We start from the raw sequence: 27,802 nt of genomic DNA, 5'->3' as shown, positions 1-27,802 counted from the left end.
GAAGCACCAGGCAAGCCCATGCAAATTTTGGGGGCTGATCTCGCCTCTGATGTGCACCCAAGAGACAGAAGCAGCAGCCCGAGTTGCTGGGACATTCAGTTTTTATTGAACACTTTAAATAAGCTGGGTATATATTACTAGCAATTATTATTATTAATAATAAAAAAAACACAAGAGTTCTGCATTCACCAGTGCATTGTGCGGGAGGGAGGAAGGCCGGCTCCTACCCTTGCCAGGGGTTGGGCAGCCCCTCCCCCCAGTGCCAGGATTGAACCCCAGCCCCTCTGCCAGCACCCCGCTCCCCACCTCGTGTGCCGGGGGGCACATAGGGTGACGTGCCGGCTCAGCACCCAGCCCTCAGTGTTGGGTGGCCAGGGGCAAGACCAGCACTGGCAGTCCTCCCTGTGCACTGCCCTATGGCCCCCTACACACCTCTCCCCGTGTCAGGGACCGGCTGTGTTGCCCATGCTGTGGGGAAGCATGGCAATACCCACCAGCCCCAAAATATCCCCAAAAAAACACACATACACACACTGACCCCTCTGTCCTCAGCCCAGCTCCACTCACCCCTCACCCTGGGGGCTGCAGGAGGCTCCCAGTTCTCCTGGGGGAGCGGGCTCACTGCATACCCCTCTGCGAGACCCCACAGAGGGGTGAGCCCTTGGGGAAAGAGGGTCCCACACCCAGGTTTTGATCCCCAGGGGCCCCGTGGGGGACCGGCCCTGCTGCCCAGGGCAGCGCTGAAGCGTGCCCGGAGCACAGGTGTTATTGCACTTCAGTCCCTGGCAGGGACCCAGCTCGCCCCCAGGGTTCCCCACAGCCACCTGTAACTGATCGTGGCTCTACAGGCACCCAAGTGCTGGGGCAGCACTGTGGTGGCCAAGGCACGGCGCACCGTGGCCACCAGCAGCCACGAAGCACTGAGCGAGTGAGGATGGACCATGGGAATGCACCGGACCCCTGCATCTGCTCAGCACTGCGGCTGTGGGGTGGTGCGAGGGGCGAGGGGACACTGCCCTGCTCCCCGGGGAGCCCCAGCACTAGGACTGTGCCTCTGGCAGCTTCCGGCTGGGCTGTGCCAGCACCAGCCCCGTGGATTTCTGGTGGTGACCCTGGTTGTGGTAGAGGAGGCTTTTGGCCTCACAGTTGAGGTTCTGGTAGTGAGGTGGGCTTGGTGCTGGACGGTAGCAGACAGAGGCGAAACTGAAGCTGAAGGGACCCAGGCAGCAGCCAGGGCAGGGCAGCACCTCATCCTCCTCCAGCACGCCGCTGGAGCCGTTCTCGGGCAGCATGGCCACACACTCTCTCTGCTCCAGCGCCGCCGTGCAGGTGATGCCGACCTCAGAGAAGCCGTGCTCCAGCCCGCTGCCCCAAGCCAGGGGTTTGCTGACCACCACATGGTTGTTGTTGAAGAGGAGCCCGTTGTGGGCCGGCAGCTCTGGCTGCCAGGGCTGTGCATCCGAGGATGCCGTGCGGATGAAGCTGCTGTTGGAGGGTGGTGGTGGGGGCTGCGGTAGCTCTGGGCTGTCAGAGCCGCAGTCCATCTGCTCCTCCACCCCAGGGCTGGCGGGAGAGGCTTTTCCCCAATCTGGGGGTGGAGGGAGGGCAGGGGGCTGGGCATCATCGGCGTGATGGGGGGACCCCACACTCAGTGCCAGGCCCTCCCGGTGAGGCAACTCGGGGGAGGAGGGCAGTGAGCGGCACTTGCGGGGGGTGGCGGCAGGGGCCGAGAAGTCACACTGCACCTCCACGGTGGGCTCAGGTGTCACGGGGGTGCTGAGCTGGAGTGGGGCCGGCGGGGGCAGATCAAAGGTGAGCGAGATGACGGACTTGCTCGGTGTGTCAAAGAGCTTGATCTTCCCTCCCTTCAGGTCCTCGCGCTGGGAGAAGGGGTTGACGCGGGGGGGCGTCTCCTTGGTCCTGGCCCCACCGTAAGGCTCCAGCGGCCGCAGCATGGGGGGCGACTTGGGGGGGAACATGTCGGACTGGCTGCGGGACAGGTGCTGGTCTGGCTGCAGGTGCTGTGTCCCCAGCTCGTGCAGGGGTGACTGTTCGGTGCGGCCGGCCGCCCTCCCGGCTACCCCTGGGCATGGGCACAGGAGTGGGTCACTAGCTGCCAAGAGTGAGGTGCGGTGGACTGCCAGGCACCCAAAAACCCAGGGGCGCACCCCGAGGGGGAAACAACAACCGGCTTCATCCTGCAGACCTCACAGAACCCCCGACTCCTTCCCCTCCAGCTGCTAGGGCAGGATGGGACACCCCACACCCCCCGTCTTTGCACCCCCCATAGCCTGTTCCCGGAGTGCTCACATACCATGGAGTGTGGCCGCCGTCCCAGATGTGGGCACATTCTCCCCAACACTGAAGAGGGTGGTCCTGGAGCCCTCAGCATCCATCTGGTGCTGCAGGATGCCCTCCAGGCACTGCGTGATTTCCAGGAAGGAGGGGCGGGAGGTTGGCTGCATCTGCAGGCGGGAGGGGTTCCCCATCAGGTCTATGGCCCCCCAAGCACCCCAGCCCAGCAAAGGCAGCTCCCTGCCTCTCCCCCTGTGCAGGCAAGTCTGTCTGTCCTGCCTGGCTGCCCCGGCAGGGAAGGGCAGCAGAGATGAAGGGCTCACACTGCAGCAGTGGAAAGCCAGCTGGAGGAAGGCTGCTGGGCAGTCGATTCCCACCATGGTTCGGAAAGTGGTGACGTCCAGACCAAAATCCTGTGCCAGGGAGAGGAGAAAGAGTGAGGTCGGATGCCCTGGGGCACCAAAGGGCCTGGAGGACGAGGAATGGCTCGATTCTCCTTCCCTGCACTGGCTGCATGCCACCGAGGGCTGTGGACCTGACAGTTTCCAGGCTGGGGCAGAGCAAGGGGGGACCTTGCAGTCATTCCAAGTTGGGGCAAGGCTGGGGACCCTGCTCACACCTGGGCTGACTATGGTCTTTGAGGATGGGTTATTAGCAGAGACCATCCCTTCCCAGGCAACAGCTGGGACTTGGCACCCCTGCCCCAAGATGCTGGGCAGCTCTTGCATTCTCTGCTAGCACAGAAGGGTGGTCCCCCTCATTTGGTGAAGCAGTCCCAGCCCTAGTATTGCTGCCCACCACCCTCCCTTCCGTCCCTGTTCCAGGGAGTCACCTCGGTGCGCGGCAGGTAGTCAGGGTCGGCGGGAATGCGGGCGATGGTCTCGCACAGGATGATGCCGTACGCGAACACATCAGCCTACAGAGAGCAGGGAGTCACGGGGGGCCCTGCAGCCCCGAGGTGACATGCCCACCATTCTGTGAACCCACAGCCCCCCACCTCCATGCAGAGCAACACTATGGGCACTGCCACTTTGCCACCTGTGGGATGCCCATATTCTTCCCTGTGTGTGCCCAAATGCTGCCCGGGCTGCAAATTCTACAAACTGCTGGTGGCACAAGCCCGGATTAAGCCCCACACACAGCAGCCACAGAGACTTACCTTCTCATTGTAGATTTCCCCTCGCAGCACCTCAGGTGCCATCCAGTATGGGGAGCCCACCACAGCCAGCGGCTCCTTCTCGCTGCCCTCACTGGGAGACATAGAGGGACATCAGGAGCTGCCCACAGTCTTCTGTCCCTGTCTGACCTCCCACTCTCCCTCTGGGGCAGCCCAAATCACCATCTCTATCTCCCTTTCTCCGCTAACCCTCTTCCATGTAGCCCACAAACTCATCTCTCCCCATCCACACCATCCCCTTCTCTGTCACCTCCTAACTAGCCCCAAATGTGTCCATGTGTCCCACGAATTCCCATCCCTGGGGACCACCCCCACCCTTTCCCATTTCTGCCCTTCTAGCTGCATCCCAAATGTCCATCCCTCCCTGAGTGGGCTGGACACCCCCGACTCCAAGGATGGGGATGGATGCTGCCCACACACCTGTAGGTGGGGATCTTCTCCGCCAAGCCAAAGTCACCCACTACAGCCGTGTAGCCGTTGGCCTCGCAGCGCACCAGGCAGTTCTAGGGATACAGGAGGACCCCGTCACACCAACCTCACCAGCCCTGCCTGGTCAGACACTGCTCCCGGGATGTCCTGGCACAATGCAGCCTCCTGCTCCATGCCTGGCTGTGCCCAGGCAGCAATGTGGGATAGAACTAGGGCAATGGGATGCTTTGGAGCATCCTGTACCTTGGAGGTGAGGTCACGGTGGAAGATGCCCTTGGAGTGCAAGTAGCGCAGGCCACGGGCAATGTCGAGGGCCAGCTTGACGCGCATGGACCAGGAGAGAGGCACAGGGCTGTCCAGCAGCTGCTCCAGGTTCCCGCCATTGATGTACTGATGGGAAGAGCCAGGCCATTATGTTGCTGTGCTCCCCTTCCCCCCCATGAAGCTCATCCCACCTCTCATCCCAATGCATCCTCCAACCCCCCCACGGCACAGCTCCCCAGCAGACCACGCTCTGCGCATGTGCCATGGCCTGAGAAAGTGTCCCCACAGAATCACAGAATAGTTTGAATTGGAAGGAACCTTCAAAGGTCATCTAGTCCACCCCCCTGCCATAAGCAGGGCCATCTTCAACTAGATCAGGTTGCTCAGAGCCCCATCCAGCCTGGCCTGGGATGTCTACAGGGATGGGACATACACCACCTCTCTGGGCAACCTGGGTCAGTGTTTCACCATCCTCACTGTAAAGAATTCTTCCTCATGTCTAGTCTGAATCTCTCCTCCTTTAGTTTAAAACCATCACCCCTTGTCCTATCACAACAGGCCCTACTAAAAAGTCTGTCCTCATCTTTCTTTCAAGCACTGAAAGGCCTCAGTATGGTCTACCTGGAGCCTTCTCCATGCTGAACAATCCCAACTCTCTCAGCCTGTCCTCTGGCCCCTCTCCAACATGTCCGTCTGCCCTGTACTGAGGGCTCCAGAGCTGGACACAGGACTGCAGGTGGGGTCTCACCAGAGTGGAGCAGAGGGGCAGAATCACCTCCCTTGAACTGCTCCCCATGCTCCTTGTGATGCAGCTCAGGATACAATTTGACTTCTGGGCTGCAAGTGCACATTGCAGGCAAGTCCTTCTCCATGCGGCTGCTCTCAATCCCTTCATCCCCCAGCCTATATTGCTACTGGGGGTTGTCCGAACTCAGGTGCAGGACCTTGCACTTGCACAAGCCATGGCTGTCCCCTCCCAGTCCCGCAGGAACCCCGAGACTCCCAGCCGTCGCCCCATGCTCACCTCTGTCAGCGCATGCAGCTGTCCCTGGTGCACACACACCCCCATGAACCTGTGAGACAGAGGGGACATGAGGGTGGCCACAGCAGGGACCAGCCCCAGGAGCTTGCCCAGCCCCAGTAACAGCTCTGAGCGCAAACGGCAGCAGAGCAGCAGGTCCTACCTGAGGATGTTGGGATGCGAGAGGCGGTTCATCAGCTGCACCTCCCGCAGCATGTTGCCCCGGTTGCTGGTCAGCTTGTTCATCTTCAGCACCATGATCTGCCCTGACTGGCGGTGCCGCACCTGCAGGGGGGTGCAGGGAGGCTGAGCCCCACGTGTCTCCACAGCCCCCCAGACGTCAGCTTGCACCCAGCGCCCACCACAGCCCTAGATGTAGGAGCTGAGCATCCCACACATTCAACGTATGGGGCACCCTGCTGACCATTAGGGTTTGGGGTGGCCTCTCCTGGCACAGCAGCATCCCAGTTACCCTCAGCGTCAATGACGCACGACCCCATTCTTACTAGGGCACCCCGCTTGTCGTGCCCCTGCCCACTACGCCGCCCAGCCCTTCCAAGGAGGTAAGTGCAGCTCCTGCAAGCTGTGACCCCAACCCTGCTGCATAGACAGGTGGGTGCAGAATTGGGGTGCACCATGGAGAGCTTTTTTGGATCAGTACCACCCAGCCAGACCCCACCAGCACGAGGTGGAGGACAGAAGGGGCAAGTTGCCCCAGACCAGCCCTGGTGGTGGCTGACACTGCCCCGGTGCATGATCCCAGCCCTGTGGGGCATGGTGTTTGGACAAGGCTGTATATTTAGCTGTCCCCAGCCCAACGCTGTCATGCGAGCTGGGGACCTGGATCCCTGCCAGGAACAGCAGCTGGGAGCGTGGCCAAGCACAGACACCCCCGTCCTCCTGCAGCCCCCGGACCTGTGCAGGGTGAGGGACAAGCATGGGATTCTCTGCTTCAGCACCACACTAGGGGAGCCAAACCAGGGCTGAGGTCCCCTCCTGAGTGGGTGCTGGGGTGTGATGTGATCCCCTTGGAGTAGCAGCAGTGTGGGGACACCCCGGCAGGTCCCAGTTGTCCCCCGGCACACGCCGAGCTGTGCACAGAGGCGCTGGCATTCCTCAGTGCTGCCGTCAGCTCCCTGCTCTTCTCCTTTTTAGTCAATGCTGGTTGAGACTGCTGTGTCGGTGCCAGCCCCTGGTCTGTCCCACATCCCACTCGCCCCAGGGATTACCTCCCCAGGCAAAACATGGAGGGGGGCTGGCTGGAGGCAGGGTCCCCAGTGCCCCTCATCCTGCTCACAGCTCAGTCCCCAGCCTCATCACAGTGGGGGGAGGCTGGTGTGCTGAGCTCTCTGGGGCTCTGTTCCCACCCCATGGCTGGCATTGCTTTGGGGAGCAGTTGTCCTGGAGTGCACGCTGAGGTGGGGACTCATCCAGCACCCAATATGCAGGGGATGTGCAGCAAAGGGTTTGGGGTGTAAATTATTGCTTTATAATGCATGTCTGGATGCACCAAGGCCAAACCGGCCCCAGGCAGAGTGGAAGTGAGAGGCAACAGCCGACCCTGCTGTGCCACCACTAGCTCATTGTATTCACATGGAGAAGCTCTGAATAATTCAGCAGCCGCCTGCCCATGGGCACCCCACTCTGGTTACACCTGCCTGACCTCTAGCCAGCTCCGGCCAGCCAGGACCCCTGGTCTGCAGGCAGGAGCCATGTGGCAGCAGAGATCAGGATGGACCCTGGGGTGAGTGAGGAGGGGACAACCCAGACAACTGCCATCGTAGTTCTGCATCCTGGCCCCTTACCACGCTGTGGGGAGAAGGGCGGATGGGTGCCCTCCGTGCCTCCTCCTTGCTGAGCAGCAGACAAAATGCCCATCCCAGGGTGACAGCGCAGTCCCTGCTGTGGGGAGCACAGCTCCTCCAGCCTTGTGCTCCCTCAGGGCTCCCCGTCTAACGGCACCCCAGGTCCTCCCTGTGGACACCATCCTGCCTACCCCATCCCATCACCTGCAGCACCTAGTACTGCTGCCAGTCCCACCCTGATGCCCAGGGGCTCCCTACCCACACTTGCACCAGCAGGCAGAGCAAGGGGCACCATCACCCTAACCCCACCGCTGCCTTCCCCCCATCCTATCTCCATGCACGAGGCAGCTGGAGGCAGTGCCAGACACAGAAATGGGGCTCCCAGCCCAGCTTTGGTAGCTGTGTGGGCTTTAAGGATGGGATCTGCCAGGCCAAAGCAGGGTGGGCAGGCTGTCCCTTTGCCCCTCAAGCTCCTTGAAGAACCAGGGGCCAAGGGAACCAGGGCCTGGGACAAGGCCAGTGGGACCCCCCAGCTCCACCAAGTCTCCGGCACTGGGTGCTGCCCAGCAAAGCCCAGTGCTCCTAACCCAGGTCACCCGGCGGCAGCGCTGCCTTCCCTTCCCACGCTGTGTGGGGCTGGCAGGACTGGCTCAGTCGGTTTGGCTGGCACCGGCAGCTGCCAGGCGCCAGGACCCGGCTCGACGGCGGAGGCAGGCGCGGTCCCGCCGGGATGGCTGCGGGTGGCGAGGCTCCGGCGCCATGCGCCCACGATGGGAACGCCGGGGAGCACACACAGCTCTGGCACTCGGTGACCGCGCGCCGTGGGGCTGGCCGGGTCCCTGTCAGCAGCAGCATTCCTGCATCAGTGTGCAGCCCCCAACAGGCACCAGCTCAGGCTCACATAGCTGGGACGTGCCCATGGCTTAATTCCCTGTTAATAAGCCTCCTGCCATTGCAATTGGCTGGGTAAAGCCTGAGTGCAGCCACACGGCATCTAATGCTTTAATCCAAGAGGACAGGCAGCCTGGGGGAGGGAAGGTCCAGTGAAAGCCCCTTCCCTGGGTTTTCTCCCAGGGACCCCAGGAGGCCTCGGCCAGCACAGCGCTGCTCCAGGACTCCATCCCCAGGGGCAGGCAGGGCTCCAGGGCTTCCCAGGACAGCAACAGCCCCAGACACACTGCAGGTGACCTCCTCGAGGGCATCCACCATCCTGAGGTTGCTTGTAAGTCCCTTGTCTTGCTGTCCCCTCTACACACTCTGCAGCTCAAGGCCAGTCACTGCCCAGGCTGGCTGCGACAGGATTATACTCCCCTGTGCTTCCCGCAGCCTCCCACACGTTGCCCTGTTTACCCTGTCCAGCCAGGTGCTAGCAGCAGCCCAGCGCCCTCGCAACAGGCATAGCAGAGGAGGGAGCAAGCCATGATCCCAGGTGGGCTCCAGCCCCTTGCTAGGGGCTTTTCCACTGCTGTCTGGGGAAGGCAACGGGCAGCTGAGCCTCCCCGGGTAGGATGGCGTCCCCCCTCGCCTCTCCGTGCTCTGGCATGGCGCCCAGGAATCCCAGTGCATTCCCCGGAGCTGAGCTCAGCCGGGCAGCCGTGCTGGGGTTTGAGGGGGAGGACAAGCTGCCGGCCCCCATCCAGGAACCAGGCAAGCCCTCACCGATGTCCCCCAGCACCCTACATGGCCCCTCTGCTGGGTGGTTCATGGGGGTACCGTGGCCAAGCCGAGGTGCTGCTCTGTATCGGTCCCCATCCCATCTGTTGCCAGTGTGTGGGCCTGGGGGATGGGATGGGGCTGGCTGCGGCCCCAGCCTGGGCACAAGGGATCTGAGCTCTTTTAACAGCGGAAATTAGAGTCTTATTTAAAGAGCATGCTAATCAGAGCAAGCAGCCGGCCTGCTCCCTCCCTACAGCTGGCACTCCCGTCTAGACATGAGGTGAAGCCTCCCCACTAGTCTCCCCATGCTGGGGTCTCAGCAGCCAGCTCCCCTGCACCCCACACTGGGGACAGGTTCGCACATCATCCCGCTCAGTGCCCGCGACCTTGCCTCAGCCTGGCGCAGGCAAAGCACAGTCACACAGGGACATCATCCCGCATCCCTTGCCTTGAGGAACCCAGCGGAGAGAGACAGGTGGGCAGGTACGGGAGCTAGCAATTCTGCCAGTAATCCCACAGCCACCTGCGACAGCTGCATCTGAACTCATGGGAATTCCAGTAGTACAACAGGTCTTTTACTGGGGGGGACTGGAAAACTTGCTCATCATGTGGAAAAGGTAGAATCAGTCAAGACAGGCTTCCTCTGAGGAAGCAGAAGAAGCAGGGCATGCAGCACCTGCTCCCGACGAATGCTTGAGCACCAGCAGCCCTCACCTCCCACGTTCCCAGGTACAGCACCATGGGCACATCAGGTGCCGGGGCAGCGCCGGTGCTGCACCGCGGCAGCGGGGCATCACCAGCTCTCACCAGCAACGTGGATCACACCCCTTGACAGCACAGGAGAGGTGCTGGCAGCTCCCTGGCTGGTCAGCAAAACGTGTTTCCAGTGCCCAGAGCTCCCAAGCGGCGACAGCGGGGTCAGCGCTGCTCCCGGCGTCGCCGCGGCTGGCTGACCTCGGCAAATTCACTTCCTCCCCGCCTGCCTTAATTTCCCCATCTGTGTCACACTGCTCCACCCTCCTTTGTAAAACAAGGCAAGGTCCACTGATGAAGGGCAGAGGATAAGAGAGAGGGAGCTGTGTCATTAGTCGTGGTGGTAAATTTGGAGTAAATACAAAATCTCGAAGGTTGGCGGGGAAGTGAGCAGACAAGGGCAGGTGGCTCCAGCACCAAAGCCCCCATCCTGAGCTCTGTCCACACTGGGGGATGCTAATCTCTCTGTGGAAATAGGGCACCAGGCCAAGCACACCGAAGGGCTGTGACCTGGGAAGTTGGGTCTCGTGGAGGATGCAGGACAGCACGGCATGATGTGCAGAGTAGGATGACCGAAAACCTCTGGATACAGCCCCAGGAAAGCGAAGCCAGGATGCTGCTCGCAGCCCCTGCGTCTGCTGCAGGCTGATCACGGAAGAGTAAGAGAGGGATTTGGGGAGGAGATGTAACAGTGGTTTAAGGGCTGGAGAAAATGTCTGGCACAAACACACCCGGCTCAATCTGCTCAGTCTACTGGAGATGGAGAGACGTCTCGCTGCAGTGTCCATGTACTGAAGAAAATGGTAGGGCTGGGTGCCTCTGAAATCGCACAGGGAAAGGCAATAGGAACCAGCTGTTCCACAGGGAAATGGCCCAGCTCTGCAGCACAGTGGGGGATTGGCAGGGAACAACCCCCAGGGAAAAGGGCAGCTTTCCATTGCCAGTGTCTCACATCCACTAAAGACGCCCTTTCCAACAGAAGTGGGTGGAGCGGGATAAGGCTCAACACAGGGCAAGCTTGGGACACCAGTGCTCAGACGTGCTGAGCACTTTAGCTTTAATGCTGAGAACACCATCAGACGCCTGTGCCCGTACCCCAGCACCCTGCCTGGTCCTGGCTTGGCTACAGAGGGCTGAGATACCTGCGTAGGAACAGAGATGTCCAGGTCCCCTCCTCATCCCCCACGCCCACCAAGGCTGGAATGAAGCAGGAACCAGCAGCAACATGGAGGAGGGAGACTGAGCAGAGAGTGCCCACAGCCAGGGAAATCAACAGCAGGAACAAGGGAGGTGGGAGGAAAACAGGTCCTGTGCTGCCCTGCCAAGCTCCATCCTCCTCACAAGCTCAAGCAGCCAAGCCCCAGCTCAGATCTCGGGCCTGCCCCAACATCCTGCTGAGATCTTGGATGCAACCCACCACAAAAGCACAAAGCCCCATCTGGCCCCCTCCTGCCCCTGCTTCCTCTACAGCATACACATACATTGGCTTCTGCCGCCTGATCCTGCTCTCACCTTCCAGCCTCCACTGCTCCCCCAAATCCTACATAGAAGTGGCCCTGCAAGAACATGACCAATGGGTGGGAGAAGGGGCATTTTGTAGCTCCTGCCGGACCCAGGGAAATAGAAACAGTGAGGCAAGGAAAGACCATGGCCTGGCTGAGACACAGGAGCATCCATTATTAAAGAGCCGTATCCACGCCTGACATTATTAAATGCCTCCCTCTGCTCCAAGGTGCTGCCGTGCTCTCCAAGCCAGAGATCAATAGCAGGAACCTGGCCAGCAGAGAGGCCACAGCTTCACAGGGCAAGAGGGAGCACAGAGGAGAGGCACCCCTTGAAGGGTACCTCTTGTGGCTGCAAAGAAGTCAGGTCTCGGGGTCTCCCCAATGAGTAGGGAAGAGCAGCAGGGCTGGAGAGGGGACCTCAGCATCCTGCTGGGTCATGGCCACCCAGGTGTGCTGCATGTTGGAGTGTGGTTCCATGCAGGGGACACAGCACAGGGCTGCCAGGGACCTCAGCGGTGGGAGGTGGTGGGTGTCTTGCCCAGACCAAAGCTGTTCTTACAGGCAGTCCTTGCCCAACGGCTCGTGGCGCCTTGCGTGATGCCAAGAACGAAAACAACACGTGAACACTCCTCCCTTCAGATGGGGAGAGGCGGCCGTGGCAGCAGGGCAGGGCACAGCCCCTCGGCTCTGGCAGTACTGCGTGGTCTGGCCAAGTACCATCACCAGGCACTTCTGCCACACTGTCGGGACCTGGAGCTCCACACCAGCATCCACACACCCCTAACCAGGGTGTGGGCCACACACGGGCGTCCCCAGGCTGGCAAACCCAGAGAGGACGGAGGACAAAGGCAGCTCCGGGCTCCCAGCAGGGAACTTTCCTCCGCGCTCCTCTGCAGCATCACACACCTCTCGCAGACTTGGGCACCTTCGGGAGGCTGCAGTGGGGCACCCCACCCCACACATCTACCTGCCCAGTGCAGGCTGGAGCAGGCCCAGCAACGCTGGAAACCACCACAGTTGGTCTGCAAACACTGCCTGCATCCCCTGCCACAGGCACACCCCGGGCCTGGAGCTGTGAGGGCTCCAGGCTTCTGACAGCGGTCCCCAGAGCTGGGCTGCTCAGCACCCCAGCAGTGCCCCGACCCCCCGACACGGCCTCGCTGCGAACCACGCAGCGATTCGGAGAACTCAGCCTTCTCGGGTTGTAAACAGAGCCGCCCTTCCCTCCCACTGCACGGAGGGACGGAGGAACAACACTCCCGGGGGGGACGGGGCTCCGCGGCACCCCAGGTCCCCACCACACGGCACAAACCCCTCGACCTCGCCCAGCTGTCGGGGTTGGGGACCAGATCCCTCCGCCCTCCCGCACCCCTGGGCCGAGTGGGAGCCGCGCTCCCCGGGGGGATGGCCAAACACGGGGAGATGCGCCGAACACCGCCACCCTCGCTCCCGCCCTGCACACCTTGAAGACCTCGGAGAAGAAGCCGGCCCCGATCTTCTCGCAGTAGAAGTCGTCGATGCGCGCCAGGGTGGAGACGGCGCTGCGCAGCGCCCGGTACGAGGAGGGCCGCAGCCGCCCGCAGCCCGGCCAGGGCCCCGCCGCCTCCCCTTCGCCCTCACCGGGCCGCCGCGGCAGCTTCTCCCACTCCATGTCGGTCCCGCCGAGCACCCCCAGCGCCATTCACATCCCCGCCCGGGCGCGGTAGAGGCCGGGCAGCCCCGCGGCCGGGGCGCCGCCGCCTCCTCAGCCCCCTCCGGTCCCGGTGCCCGGGGCGATGTCAGCGGCAGCGGCGGCGGCGGCGCGGGGCGGGCGGCGCGGCGGGGCGCACGGCGCTCATGGCCCGCAAGCCGAGCGGCGCTGCCCCGACCCCCGCCGCGGCCCGGCGCTGCGCCTCCGCCGCCCCGAGCGCTGGCACCGGCGGGGCGGAGCCGGGGCGGGGACAGCCCTTAACTCCTTGGGACCCGCCGCCACCGCCGAGACCTGCCGGACGGAGCCTTCCCCCTACCCGCGCGGGCGGGGATCCCGCACGCCCTGGTGTCTGCGTGAACCAGCACCAGCCCCCCGTGCTGAGCTGGCGTCTTTCTGCGCTCCTGCATGGGCTATGGGGAGCTGAGGTCCTGGTACACGGCTTGGGCAGACCTCATGGACACAGTGCCCTGGTCCTCCCCTACCCCGGGCCCTGCCTGGATGTTCTTTGTAGACGTGGGACTCACTCTCCCCTGGGTCCCATCTGGATGCCCACTGTAAATGCAAGACTCTCTTTTTCCTCATAGCCCCCACTCCCCAAGCGGATAAGCCAACAGCGTGGGGATCTGAGGTTTCCATATATCCATCCCCAACCCCGTTAGTGTCATGGGTCCAATTCTCCCACACAAGCAGCTGTTGTCAGGATGGGCAACATCAGTACAGGCTTGGATGTCTCCTCACAGCCATCACCAGGCTGGATGGACACTGTAGATATGGGGTTCTGCTTCTCAAGCACCCACCCCTGCCTGGATGGTGTCCTGTGGCCTGTGGGGGTCTGTTGTCTGGAGGAACATGGAATTGCAGGCTGTCAATGAATGTCAGTGCTTGTTTCACCCTTTTGCTTGTCTTCCTTTCATGAGCTCTGCCACTTCTACCCAGCTTCCTCCTGCTTGGTGCTCTCCCACCCCAAGGCTTTTTCCCAGAGGCTCGTCTGTCCTGTTCTTCCCAGGCAAGCACTCCCTGCAGCTGTATCTGCTCTTGTTCTATCTCACACATTCCACTGCTGCTCTCCTTTGGCATCCACCTGCCTGTGCTGGCCCAGCCCTGGCCCAGCCACCTCTCCCAGTGCTGCCACAACCCTCTGGTGCTGCCCTGCCGGTGCAGCCACCCCATGACTGCTTTGGTCCAGCTGTTTCCCTGTGCAGTACGGCTTGCTCCCCACGCCCTGCACCACACTAGCTGCCTTCCCTGCTGGGAAAAGCAGGCACAGGATGTGTCTCCTGGTGTGGCATATTTTGGCCAGGGCTTGGCTCCAGGTGCCACCAAACACAATGTAGACACCATGGATCAGAAGCTTGGGATTCTCTTCCTTATGCTAGAGGGTAGAAAAAGCCTGCATGCTACAGCAGCTGAACGGAGCCTCTGACCTTTTTATAGTGGGAGCAGTTCCCTGTGCCCCCTGGAAATGCCTGGTATTTCCACTCTTCCAGGTTCACGTAAAGGACTGGGTCTGTGTAGGGCAGGTTTCCTGCCTGTGGGGAGGCACAGCCTGGGGACAGGGCTCTGTCAGCCCCATCTATCTCACAGGGTCTGAGCCATCCCTGTCTTCACCAGTACTGCTCCAGCCTGGTGTCTTTGCCTGCCACGGTGATTGATGGCTTGTACCAGGGAGGCTGCTGCAGCCATGGGGAACCGTGCTGTGCAACACGCCACGTTCTCAAGCTTCCCAGGCCTCACATGTCTGTTCCACTGACAACGGCCTGAATGACAGGAGCAGCTTTCACGGGGCGCCTGTGTTGGCCATGGAGATGAGAGACCAGCATCTGCGCGTCATGGGATGGGAGGCTGCAGGCTCTGCCTTTCCACTACCATGGCCAGCTGCAGCTGTTCGGATGGCAACGGGCGCCTTTCCTGCCTGCCCAGGCTCAGCCCTGGTACCCGAAATCTGAGCACCCTGCTGCACCCAGTGACCAGCTCCTCAGTGGTGTAGGGAGCTGCTCAGAGGAGCAAAGCCAGCTCAGCTGGGGCCAGAAAGAGAGCAAACGTCATGTCTCCCTTTCCCTTGAGTGCACCTGAGCAGTAGCCCCGTGAGGGTCAAGGCATCACAGCAGATACGGGAGTCCTGGTGGGGAATCTTGCAGAGAAAAGCTCAGGACCGCTGCCTGTTCAGGGCTCCTGCTGCTTACAAGTGACTGGGTTTACATCCAATTAAGTTGTAACGGATAAATTAAAGCCCTAGAGACAGCCCTGACTGTGGAAATTGCTGCTGCAGGATTTACAGTCCCTTCTCTCATCAGCGCTGGTAACTTTACTGTGCTATTTCCACCATGCTCTGTTCCTGCCTGGCACAGCAGCGTTAAGCTGAGACATGGCTAAAGGTCCCCAGTGCCCCAAATCCCTCCCATGGTGCAGGCAGCTACACTCTGGGCAGCTGGGTGCAAAGCCAGGCTGGTCTGAGCCTGCAGTAAACTCTGAATATAGCTCCTCAAGCCCTGTTGAGGAAGACTAGGAAGGATGTCTTCCTGGCTGTGCTCTTCTCCTGTGGAGCTGCAGGGGGAGAGAAAGCAAGATTTGTCCTTTTCACCCTTCTCTGTCTGGGCTTTTCACCCACATCCCTTTCACAAGGAGAAGGCACAGGGATTAACAAACATCTCCTCCCTCCCTGCTGGGGATGGTGCATCACCCTTGCAGAGCAGGGGTGAGAGCCTTCAAACAGCCCAAGGAAGCTGGTGCTGGAGAGGTGCAGGGTCAGGGGCTGTTCTGTGAGGATCAGGGCACACCATGGCTGTGGGGTGGCCAGGCTGCATGCAGGGCAGTGAGGGATGCAGTGGGGGCCTCCACGCAGAAAGCCCGGTGTTATTCCACACCAGAACCTGCAGCACCAGATCCCTTCATCAGAGCTCTGGTTGGGATCAGCTAACAGTAACCCACCCTGATGAAAGGCTTGCTGGGTTCAGAGTCCCAGAACCTGAACTGGAGCAGGTCCCTCCTCTGCACCCACGTGTGAGAGCCCATCCAGACCTGAGGCTTCCTTTCTGCAAATACTCAGGAAAATCAATGGCTGCTGCTGTGGGGAGTCCAGGGATAGCTGTGGGGAGTAAGTGAAGCTGTGCCCGAGCAGGCACAATGCTTTGTTGCAGGAGAGTTTTCCAGCCTGGAGGGACTGTGCGACCTAGAGGTAAGCAGGACAAGGAGCATCGACTGACTCAAATAACTCTCTTTGGTACTTTCTCCCAGAATGTGGGTGTAGCCTCTTGGTCCCAGGTGTCATCTCTTGTCCCCTGACAACCTCTGGTCTTTTCCCATATTACCACACATCACCCAGAAGACCTCCCCACCTGCCACTGTCCTGCATGTTCCCCAGCTTCCTGCTTATGAGAGGGCTGGTCCCTGACAAACATCTCCCCCTTCTGCCCCACAGGAAACAGAAGAGGGGGGCACAGCAGGGTCTGTTGCAACCTGCTAGAAGGCCTGGTCAGTGCAAGGACCCTAGACTACATGGGAGAAGGTACCAGACCCAGTGGTTCATGTGCAGCCTGATTAAGCCCAACAGCATGCAGTGCAGGTGGTGCAGCAGGACTACATTTCCCAGTACGCTGTATGCTGCTGAGCTCGGGGAGCACAGGGCCATTCCTGCTCCACACCCAGCACCATGGCTGCAAGCTGCACAGCCCATGTCCAGCTGCCATCAGGGACTGGTAAGGTCCCTGCTGTGCAGGCACATTGCTGCCTCCCACCCCATTCCCTCCCCGGCACTACAGCTGCAAGGCTAACGTGGGGCTGCATGCAGTGGAAGGGCGGCAAATATTTGTTGTGTTGTTAATTTTCCACAAGCAGACTCAGCACAGCACCTGGCAGTATTGGCTCACTGCCTCCTGTTATCTCCTGTCGATGTTTCTCACGCCTGGGTGCTGGTACCGTGACATCTGTGGAGGCAGCATCCACATCCAATCTCTGTCTCTTAGCAGCAGGCAACAATTTCAGCACCCTGCTCTGCTTTTCCTCAGACAAGCCCCCATACCCCTGCCAGGGTGCATGACAAGGTGACAGGGGACTGAGCAGCTCATGCCTAAATGCAGCTGAGTGCCTTCCTGCTGGAAGCCATGTGGACTGTGAATTTGAAAACACTGAGAACACTGATAAAACCAAACCAAAACAGAACAAAACAAAGCCAACTGCCATCTATGAAAAGGAGGCTTGGACAGCCCTGGCCGTGCTTGCACCAGCTGTGACCCATGGTGACATGACATGCACTCATGTGAGCACAACTATATTCTTGCAGGGAACCAGCACTGCAGGGAGCTTCACTGTTCACCAGAAACTGGTCATCTTGTGCCAAACAGGCAGGGGTAATGCTGTCACCTCCAGTATATCCCACCCTGCTCCTGAACCAGCCTGAACAGCTTATCTCACAATATGTGCCATGCTCTCATCCTCCAAGTCTGCCCAGCAGGTAACAGAGCTGCTTCTTGCCCTCTTGACCTAGCCCTGGACAATGGGCATCTCAGCAGCTCCACACTCATCCCAGGAGGCTGTGCCAGCTCTGTTCCATGTCCTGCTCCTTGCTGGGCTATTAGTAATACTCCCCAGCCACTGCAGTGTTCCTGAAGTGCTTGTGATTCTGCCAGATGTAAGCCAGAAACAGGACACCAAGGACCTGGTCTGACTGCACTGGTGGGCTGAGTGGGACCACGTCAGAGCGGGTCCAGGACTGGCCTCGGCTGAGCTGGTGGGAGCAGCCCTGTGACCAGCTGCAGGAGAGCAGGGCAGGGAGCAGGGCTGAGAGTGCTCAGTGAGCCTTGGCCTATGGCTTTGGGGAAGAGCCTTCACCTGTGGTTCATTGCTGCTCTTTGATCTGCACAGCTTGCCATTGCTGCAGGGAGGAACTCAGAAACAGCACAGCAATGTGGAGGGAAAGGCCAGTGAGGGCATGCATAACTCAGCACAGTGCCTGCCAGAAACCCCACATGACAAACCCACATGCACTGTCCACCTCAGAGACCCTACGTAGCAAACCAACATTACTAGCCCTGCCCTGGATTCCTTACCCATCCCAGAGCTGACAAAAGGAAAACCTTCTGGAAGGAAGCAATGCATCAGGCTGGACAACCCTTATCCTGCCAGCTCTGACCTTCTGTTCAGGAATGGCCTATCCCACCCTGGCAACAGCAGCATGGGTGGGAGAGATGTCCCCAGATACTTGTGCACTCCTTCCCCCAAATATAGGCTGTGGAGCCCTGCTTATTCTTCTAGATGTCTGAACAAGAGGTAAGTGCTGCAAGGGGCTCCCCACCCTCAAGCCAGAAGTCACTCAGGCTATACGTCTCTGAGTAAGTCCTCAGTTTGAGCATGGCCCTGTAATTGTCCATGCTGCCAGGCTGGTTCCCTGACATGGTTTCGGCTTGTTCCAAATAGGACAGGGTCAATGGAGGTCATGGGTCAGGGCCATTCCCAGGAGGAAACATGGACATGGCCACCTCCAGACAGAGAGGAGAGTGGAGCCATGCGTTCAGCCTCCTGTGGCTGCTGCTTTTCCCTTCATCTTCCCCTCTCTGTGCTGGGGAACAGAGGTGCAGGGTGGAGGTGCTGGGCTCTGAATGTCCGTCAGAGCCTCCCACCTGGAGGTGACCAGTGCCACATCCACTTGTGGACAGTGATGCTCTGTCCAGGTGTTAGAGGGGCTGAAAAGCTGAGCGTTAGCTTTCCATGCACAAGCAAGACCACGAGCTCGCCGTGACTGGGGACACTTCACAACCCCTTCCCTTGTCCCTGTTCCCTGGCCAGGGAGGACACACTGAGGCAGCCTGCATGGGGAGGGAATGCAGCTGTGCTGTGTTCAGCGTGGAAGTGACCATTGTGCTGCTTCTTGCAGCTGATTCAATCACAGCTCTTTATTGCTTCTCCCAGCTGTTGAAAATCTCTTTAGGCTTAGCAAGCTTTGTGAGCAGTGCTGCCAGCCTTTCTCATCTTCCACCCTCTCTTGTGACTCAAGACACCCTGACCTTCAAGAGGGTGCACTACCACCCTCCATGGGGCCTGGGCCAAAAATCTTCCCACACCTTGGTGTACATGGATGGGTCAGGCACAGACAAGGTGTGCCAGGGTCTGCTACGAACACAAGGGCAAGGAGGAGGGCTACAAAAATGATCTGAGGGCTGGAACACCTCTCCTATGAGGACAGGCTGAGAGAGTTGTGGTTGTTCAGCCTGGAGAAGAGAAGGGTCTGGAGAGACCTTATTGTGGCCTTTCAGTATTTAAAAGGGGTCTATAAGAAGGATGGGGACAGGCTTTTGCAATGTGGGTGATGACACACTGGAACAGTTTACCCCGAGAAGTGGTCAATGCCCGTGCCTGGAAATACCCAAGGTCAAGTTGGACGGGGCTCTGAGCAACCTGATCTGGTTGAAGATTTCCCTGCTCATTGAAGAGAGGTTGGACTAGATGACCTATAAGGGTCCCTTCCACCCTAAAGTACTCTATGATTTGATGAGGTGCATGTTGTTCTAGGTGGGGATGTCTCTACACCACAACAGGATGAGGGAGTAGGGCTGTCCACGCATAGCAGCCTTGTACCCCATGGACGGTAAAAAATGAGGAAGAAAGGTGGGTGCTACTCAGCTACGTTAGTGGCTGATGGTCCCAGGCTAGTAACAGTAAAGCAAATGATACTTGGGTCAGGACAAGTTGTGGTAGTGCTGCCTTAACCTGGGGTCTCTGCAGGCTTCAGCGAAAGGTAGAGCTGAGATGAATGGGGCAGAGCTGTGATTCTGCTGTGCCCTGCAAGCTAGAGCCCTGTTCCCAGACAGCACCTACATGCCTCCACAACACATTAATACCTTTGATTACCATGGCCTAATTTCTGTTCACCTGTGTCATGGGTGGCTGGTCACCCCACCCTACTGAGCCCTTGTTCTGCTGTGGTTGGTTGTGCCAGCACTGGACAAACTGGTCTCCTGGGGTAATTACAGCCAGGAGAGAGCCGGTGCTGCAGGCTGTAGGTGAGCCAAGTGTGTCACCACCACTCTAGCACTTGGCATGTAAGTCACGCCATGATTCATGGCAAATCCCTTCTTACAGGACATTCAGGAGCATCTGTGTGGTTGCCATGTAGCCTGGGCTTTCACGAGAAGGACCGTCACAGGCATCACCTTGCCGAGCTCCTCTGAGGGAGGCTGATATCCTCCTCCCAGTGCCAGCCAGACACTTGACTTCCTCTGTGGCAGGGGTGAAGCAGCATCCACCCTCCCTCCTCACTGACTCTCACCTGGAAACCTGGCTCCTCAGCCTGCTTGTCCCATGGCCCTGGGCTCCACAGGATTTCTGCTGGCCAAGGGGGAATAGGCCACACTAAGTTTGGGCTCCCCTTGGGAGGTTGTTGCATGAAATGAGACCTTCCCTTTGCATCCAGGTCAGCGGTAGCACTGCTGTAGATCTGCTTAGGATCTTCCCCTTGGTTTGATCCTGGCCTCGAAATGCACATGACTTTGTGCACCTATTTATACAACAAAGGGCAGCTGCTCCCTGGGCTCTGGGCATTGTGCCACATCCATCACTCGCATGGACTTACCAGGGTGCAGTGCCCTCCTTCCTCCTTCTCCTCTACTTGCCCAGCCTTTGTGGGAAACAGTGTCGTGCTATGACAAGCCTTGGTCAGAGGCTCTGGGGGAAGCCAGCAGGCTCTCAAGGGGCTCTGCAGGACCACGCACTGAGGAAAGTGGGGAGCAGGGGCCCATCCCAGACTTTGGCTTTCTGGTGCCCCATGTGTCAGGTGAGCTGCTTTGGAGAGACACAGTGCTCTGCTGATGGGAACCACACAGACAGAACATGGAGAGACATCCTGGGGTGGGCCAGGCAGGAGCTGTGCCAACTCAGGGTCCCCCCCAGCAGTAGCGATACTTTCCCAAGGCATCATTGGTGCAAGGCCAAATATGACAATGGGGCTGTGCAGCCCTCAGAACATCAGCTAACACCATCAGCTGTGCCACCTTCCGCCCTCCACCAGGCCACTGGTTCCAGTTCACTGGGGAAACAGCTAGTTGGCTTTTTGTTCCCTATTCATCTGGTTCCTTCCGGGCTCAGGATATTTTGGGCACTTCTCTGTTCCCAGCTACCCCGGGTGGCACAGGCGGTTCCTCAGGATTTGCTTTCCTCTGGAAATTGTACAGGCTAAGAACTGAAAAGGGGAAACGACAAGCCCTTTATTTAAGACCTGTGTATGAAAGGAGACACTCATGACTCCACCAAACACATGCACACCATCAGCTGCCTATGAAAGGGAGCTGTGACGTGTGGGGCCAGCACATGGAGCTGGGTGGAGCATTTGAATGGGAGCAATGTAGAGAGGCTTGTGCAACGAAGGAGGTGCAGGGTGAAGGGTTTGTCTAGGAGACAGAGTGCTGCTCCACGCAGACAGAGAGAGAGAGACCACAGGCACAATTGTGCTTCCCCTACCAGCGACCAGATGAGGGGATGTGGGTATGAAATATAGGGCAGAAAAAGCAGGTTGGAAGTATTGATCCTGGTGCAGAGAACCTGCTCTGAAAGTGGCACCCTCAGGCAGCAGGCAGGGGTTTGGCAGAAGCTAGTCTGTCCCGAGATACTGCTCTAAATCTTACAGTTCCCACCTTCTGGGCTTAGACAGGTTCTCTGTCCAAGAACCAGGGTGGGATGTGCTGAAGATAGCTCTAGGGACAGGAGAAGGAATGGATGGACCAGTTGTGGAGCTGCTCGGAGTCAGAGCTGGAAACCCCATTTCCAGCACATCTTCCTCAAACCAAAATGCAGCATCCCACACCCTTCCAGCCTTACTCCACCCTGCTCCCAGCTGCAAACTGCTTATGTCCAATTTTCTGTGCTAAAAATACTTTTCTGGGTGGTCAGCAAGTGAGCAGCCAGATGGGAGGGAGTTGCAGCCTGAGAGCGAAGGGGTGTGGGGGTGTATTTGGGGGAGGTGTGGGTGACAGCAAGAGGCCAGATGTGCCTGGGCAGGCTGGGTGGGGGGCCGTGGGCTGGCTGTCACGGCAGAGGGACATGCATCAAGGTAGCAATGACAGGGAAGAGAGTCTTCCTTGGCTTGGGTCCATGCTTCTGGGGAGAGGGTCATGGCAGGGGGACATGCACAGATGGTCTCAGAAATGTGGGGAGATGATTGCTGTGAAGAGCAGGCAGCAGGTCCTGCTCAATTCCCTGGAACGAGTTTGCTCTAGCTCAGAGCAGAGGGGAAGGAGGAATGGTCGTCCAGCCCCAACGACCTGCCACAGCTCTGCCCAGCACCCAGGAGTGCCCTCCTAGGAGCCCTGCACCCTGCCAGGTTGTCCCTCATTGCACCTCTGCTCTCAGCCTGGCCACAGGCAGACATGTTCGTTCCATAATCCACCTTGGGAGAAGAGATGACAGCCTTGGATGGCAAGTGCCACAAGAGGGAGTCTCTGCCCCTGCTGCTGCTGCCAACTGGGTGACAGCAAAGATGCCCCAACGCCATCCCTCTGCTAGGCCGGCACAGCTCTCTGCAGACCTCCCAAAGATTTTGCTGGGCCCAAAGCAGACTGTGATAACCCATCACGACCAGACTGTCACCTTGGAGAAATCCCTTTGCACCTTGGCACTACTGAAACTCTCCCCTTACCCTACTTTTCTCCATAGGTCTGGGGTTCTTCCCTCAGCACTGCGGGAGATGTGCTGTAGGGGACCGGGATGTCAGGGTTTCATTGTCACTTTGGGGAAAGGAATGGAAGGCTCCTAAGTTTAGCATGGCACAGTGCACTGGTGTTTGTCCCCCTGATGGCATGGCAAGATCCCTGCATGGAAGAAGGTTCAAGGCCGATGGGACTGGGAAGGTTGCTGGAGAGGTGCGGGAGACCCACAGCAGGGCCTAGCTGGGGTCCTGTGGGCAAGTTCCAGCTCTTCCTGCCAGAAGAGGCTCTGTGCTCTGGCAGTGAAGGCTGCAGCCCTGACTGATGTAGGTGCTGTGTCCTGGAGTGGGAGCCCCCAGATCGCACAGGGTCATATGCTGGTGCTGTGCTGGAAGCAGACCTGTGCCTGGCCATCCTGGGGCTGGATCTGACTGGGTTACCCTCCCCAGGCCTGATCCTCACCCACCTGTGGGATGACATCCCAACCTGGCCTCAGCACACCCTCATCACCATGGCCATATCTGATAATCTATGGGTATGCCTCACACTGGGGTCCCTCGAGGACAGGGATGGGGGAAGGCCACAAATGTATTTCTGTTATTTGTGAGTTCTGACATAGGAATAGACTTTACTGCAGAGGAACATTGTGGGTATGTTAGCAGTGCTTCCCACAAAGCCTGATCCTCAAAAGCCACAGTTACTTCTCCTTTCCTTGTGGTTTTGTGTATGGTTTTGAGCTCTCAGTTTTGAGTGTTCTTCCCTATCAGAAGTAAAACTGATTGTAAACTGCAGGTAGTTTGGGTATTTCTTTCTTCATTCTGAAGTTCTGTGTTCTGTTAGTTCATTGATGATCAAACTGGACGTTCAGGAAACAGCTCATTAATTGTGTTTACAAGGAAGAAATCAACTGCCTTAGGGCCTCAGACCCATTGAGAGGATGGTAAATGGCTGGCTGTATTCATTAGGTGCAAAAATGTATACATCTGCTGTATGCTATAGCAAGAAATTTGTATTAGGAAGAATCTGAGAAGTGTGAGATGGCTTTGTGAGACTTAGTCGTGCTGCAAGGGCTAGAGTGGTGTAGGCAGAGTATGCGCAGTCCACACGTGATGTGCTCTTGGAAGCGCAGTGAGTGGTCTCATCAGGCTGGGGCTCACTACCTGCTGCTGATCCTGCCATGCTGAGTTTGGATTCATGACTTGCTGGCAGAATTGACGGTCCCTTGGAAACCTTCTCTCATTTGAGGTCTGCTGTCTGGTTCCCTGTGAAGCAAGGCATCATCAACTGAACTAGCAGCTCTAATGTTAATTGTGTGAGAGCTAGGTATATGACAGAGCGTGCTAGCTTTCAGTATTTCCTCAGCATTTTGCTAGTGCATGCTATGCACCAAGACAATAGATCTCAAAAAAATTATAAATTTCTAAGGAGGAGGAGGCCAAACAGATTGCTAGACCACAGCACATTTCAGGATAGGAGAAAAGAAAAGAAATACTCACATCAGCTGCAATAGGAAGCGTCTTGCACCACATGTGCATTTTTAAAGCTTGGCTGGTTTTGCTTCTTTCATATAGCATTTCTTTTCACTCCTTTTGCTTCTTTCATGCAGCAAAGAGAGGCTGTGAGAATGTCTATATCTAATGCTGGGATTTTGTGAGGACATTACCCAGAGAGTGCTGGCTGTGGCCATTCTCCTGAATGCTTGCACCTTTGTTGGCTTAATAGGGACAAAAAAAAATGCCTAGTTCCCAAAGCCCAAGGAACCAAGGAAACAGGGAGGACATGACTTAGTGCTGCTGCTCCTCTTGCTGCAAGACTTTACCCCCTTAATCTCAACTGTATGCGAGACAGCTGGGCTTGATGTGCTGATGGACCTGAATGGATTTTAGCTTCCAGAAATCCCTCAGTCTTGCTGCTCTCCTAGGGCAATGCAGAAAGACACACCAAGCACTGTCCTGTGGTGCTGAGGATCGTGGTTCCTGGGAAAGGATCTGCCATGGAACTCTGGGCCAACTGGTCCCAGCCAGGCGGTGAAGAGCACCCTGGGTGACAGCACATGTTTCCAGAACATGCTTCTCTGTCCAGGGAAACAGAGAGAGAGAGGCCATGTAAAACGTAGAGTGAAAGGGGCAGCCCAGGAAAGCTGCAACAGCATGGGTAGCCAGGACTCACGGAAACATGAGGCCATGCAGCAGTGTGTGAGCTGGAAATGGGTTCAGAGAAGAGCTTGGTGGTGGCATCTTCAGGGACAGGAGACTGGGGGAGCGTGAGCGATCCATTCTTAGGGTTACGACCCAAAATAAGGAGCGCCAAAGGAATTCCCTCCCATACCTAAAGACCCCTCCTGACCTAGCCAGGGACAGGGATAAGTTTGTTCCATCCAACTCCAGCAAGACACTCTTACCCTCAGTGCTTGGTGCACTGCCCATATGGACGTGCTTCACATCCTAGACGGCATTGAGAGAGTAGAACTCAGAGCAGGGTAGCAGGAAAGTTTGGAGGAGAAGGCAAAACACTGACATCTGGCTGGTTCAGGAACTTGTCAGATCTAGAGGGTCTACTGTTGGGGATCAACAGCAGGATTGTTGCAGCCAGGCCAGTATGAGGTAATAAGTAGAGAGATTTCAAGGCAAAAGTGATACAGAGTTGGAGGCCAGCTGAGTAGCTAAGAAAAAAGAACAGAGCACATTTTTACTCTTTGATTGCTTTGACAAAAAGCAGTAAAGTCCTGGGTGAACACAGGTGTGGTGAGCTGACCTGGCACTGCAGTCAGACCCCCTGACAGACGGTCTCTGATTCACCTCCTCAGGGGGAGGAAAATGGTGGAAAAGCTCATGGGTCAAGACAAAGACAGGAAGAGCACTGATCAGTCACTGTCCTGGGCAGAACAGACTCCACATGGGGAAAATGAATTTAATTTATTTCCAATTTATACAGATTTGGAGAACAAAAAAAAAAAAAAAAAAAAAAGATAAGCTAACACAGTTCCCTCCCTTCCTTTCCCCGGCTCAGCTTCACACCGTGGCTACCATCATCCTCCCCCCAGGCGGTACAGGGGATGGCAGCTGCAGTCAGTCCAAAATGGTTCTTCTCAGCTGCTCCTTCCTCCTCACAGAATCATAGAATAGTTTGGAAGGGACCTTTATAGGTCATCTAATCTAAGTCCCTATGATGACTGAAGAAATCTTCAACTAGATCAGGTGCTCAGAGCCCCACCTAAATTGACCTTGACAGTTTCCAGGGACGGGGCATTGACCATCTCTCTGGGCAACTTGTGCCAGTGTGTCACCACCCTCATTGTAAAAAGTCTGTCCCCATCTTTTTTATTAGCCCCCTTTAAGTACTGAAAGGTGTCCCCAGAGCCTTCTCTTCTGCAGGCTGAATAACCCTAACTCTCTCACCCTGTCGTCATAGGAGAGGTTGACCGCCTTAGTGGCCTCCTCTGGACTCTCTCCAACAGGTCCATGTTTGTCCTGTGCTGAAGGCTCCAGAGTTGGACGCAGGACTCCAGGTGGGGTCTCACCAGAGCGGAGCAGAGGGGCAGAATCACCTCCCTCCACCTGCTGGTCATGGTCCTTTTGATGCAGCCCAAGGTACGGTTGGCTTTCTGGGCTGCAAGCGCATATTGCCAGCTCATGTCCAATCTTTCATCCACCAGTACCCCCAAGTCCTTCTTGGCAGGGCTGCTCACCATCTCTTCATCCTCCAGCCTGAAACGATACCAGGGGTTGCCCCAACCTAGGTGCAGAACCTTGGACTTGGCCTTGTTGAACCTTGTGAAGCTCATGGGTGCCCACTTTTCAAGCTTGTTCAGATCCCTCTGGATGGCATCCCGTCCCTCAGGCATGTCAACCACACCACTCAGCTTGATGTCATCTGCAAACTTGCTGAGGGTGCACTCGATCCTGCTATCTGTGTTGTTGATGAAGACATTAAATAGGATTGATCCCAGTACGGACTCCTGACAGACACCACTCATTACTGGTTTCCACTTGGACATTGTGCCATTGACCACTACCCTCCAGATGTGACCAGCCATCCAATTCCTCATCCACCAAACAGTCTACATATCAAATACATATCTTTCCAATTTAGAGAGAATATTTTGTCAAAGGCCTTACAGAAGTCCATATAGATCAGTATTTCTTTCTTTGTCCATTGCTGTAGTCATTCCGTCATAGAGGGACACTTGGGTGATCAGGCAAGACTTTCCCTTGGTGAAACTATCCTGGCTGTCTTGAATCACCTCCCTGTCCTCCATGTGCCCTAGCATAGCTCTAGGAAGATCCATTCCATGATCCTTCCAGGCACAGAGGTGATATCGACAGGTCAGTAGACCTGAGGGTCCTAATTTCTACCTTTTTAAAAAATGAGTGCAATATTTCCCTTTTTCTAGTCACCAACCATTTCACCTGGCTGCCATGGCTTCTCAAATATAACTGAGAGTGGCCTGGCAAGTACATCAGCCAGTTCTCTCAGGACTCTGGCATGCATCTCGTCAGATTCCATAGATTTATGTATGTACAGGTTACTCAGGTGGTCATGAACCTGATCTTCACTTACAATAGGAGGGACTTTGCTCCTCCAGTGCATTCCATCCACTCAAGAGATGTGGAAGGAGAAATTGCCAGTGAAGACTCAGGCAAAAAAGGTGTTAAGTACTTCAACCTATCTCCTTGTCCGTTGTTAGCAGTTTGCCAGTTGTGTTCATTGGAGGGGAATACGCTTTCTCTGACCTTCCTTTTCTGGCTGACATACCTGTAGAAGCCCTTCTTGCTATTCTTTTTGTCCCTTGCCAAGCCCAGCTTCAGCTGCCCCAACCCTTACACAACGGAGCAACATCCCTATGCTTTTCCCAGGATACCCATCCCTGCTTCCACTGCCTGTGCATTTCTTTCTTGCCCTTTAGTGACCAGCAGCTCCCGCCTTGTCCATGCCAGTCCCTTGACCTCCTTTCCTGATTTCTTACACCTGGGGATCAAGAGCTCTTGTGCTCTGTGGAAAGTATCCTTAAAGATCCGACAGCTCTGTCCTACTCCCTTGTCCCTGAGGGCAGTTTCCCAGGTGGTCCTGTTGACTAACTCCTTGAAGAGCTGTAAGTTTGCTTTCCTAAAATTCATAGTTCTGACTTTACCCTTTGCCTGATCCACCTCCCTCAGGACTGAGAACTCCACCAGTGCATGATCACTGCAGCCCAGGCTGCCTCCAATCTTGACGTCAGCAATGGGCTTGCTTAAGTTGGTGACAATCAGGTCCAGTATCACATCTCCTCTGGTAGGACTGTCACTTACCTGGCTGAAAAGTTATCCTCCACGCACTCCAGGGTCTTCTGGGTTGCCTATAGCTCCCTGTGTTACTTTTCCAGCAGATGCTGGGCTGGTTGAAGTCACCCAGCAGGACAAGAGCCTTCGAGTGCAATGCCTCCTGTAGCTGGGATAAGAAGGCTTCATCAATTGTCTCCCCCTGATTGGATGGCCTGTAGCAAACACCAGCCACTGACTTTCCTTGGTGTCTGATTCTTACCCATAAGCTTTCAACCTGTTTGTGGCTATTCTTCAGAAACTGCTCTTCACACTCCATT

General features: G+C 57.2%; 1 protein-coding gene across 2 annotated transcripts; it reads right to left on the bottom strand.

Annotated features, from left to right (window-relative positions):
• Nucleotides 1-83: 83 nt before the first annotated feature.
• TESK1 (testis associated actin remodelling kinase 1) lies at nt 84-12,826 on the bottom strand. Of its 2 annotated transcripts, none has more exons than XM_021295366.2 (10): nt 12,368-12,826; nt 5,350-5,471; nt 5,190-5,238; nt 4,145-4,291; nt 3,893-3,975; nt 3,455-3,545; nt 3,128-3,211; nt 2,619-2,708; nt 2,315-2,465; nt 84-2,113 (listed from the first exon to the last, which is right to left on the bottom strand). In XM_021295366.2, the coding sequence occupies exons 1-10, from the start codon at nt 12,584-12,586 to the stop codon at nt 1,041-1,043; spliced, it is 2,109 nt and encodes a 702-aa protein (XP_021151041.2). In that variant the 5' UTR covers nt 12,587-12,826; the 3' UTR covers nt 84-1,040. The 2 variants fall into 2 exon arrangements, with proteins under 2 accessions (XP_021151041.2, XP_005508118.4); XM_005508061.4 differs by having other exon boundaries at nt 84-2,083; nt 12,368-12,825.
• Between the last annotated feature and the right edge of the window lie 14,976 nt (nt 12,827-27,802).

This window comes from Columba livia, chromosome Z (genome assembly GCF_036013475.1).
Source record: "Columba livia isolate bColLiv1 breed racing homer chromosome Z, bColLiv1.pat.W.v2, whole genome shotgun sequence".
Taxonomy (NCBI): Eukaryota; Metazoa; Chordata; class Aves; order Columbiformes; family Columbidae; genus Columba; species Columba livia.
This window is presented reverse-complemented; position numbering and strand designations above follow the sequence as displayed.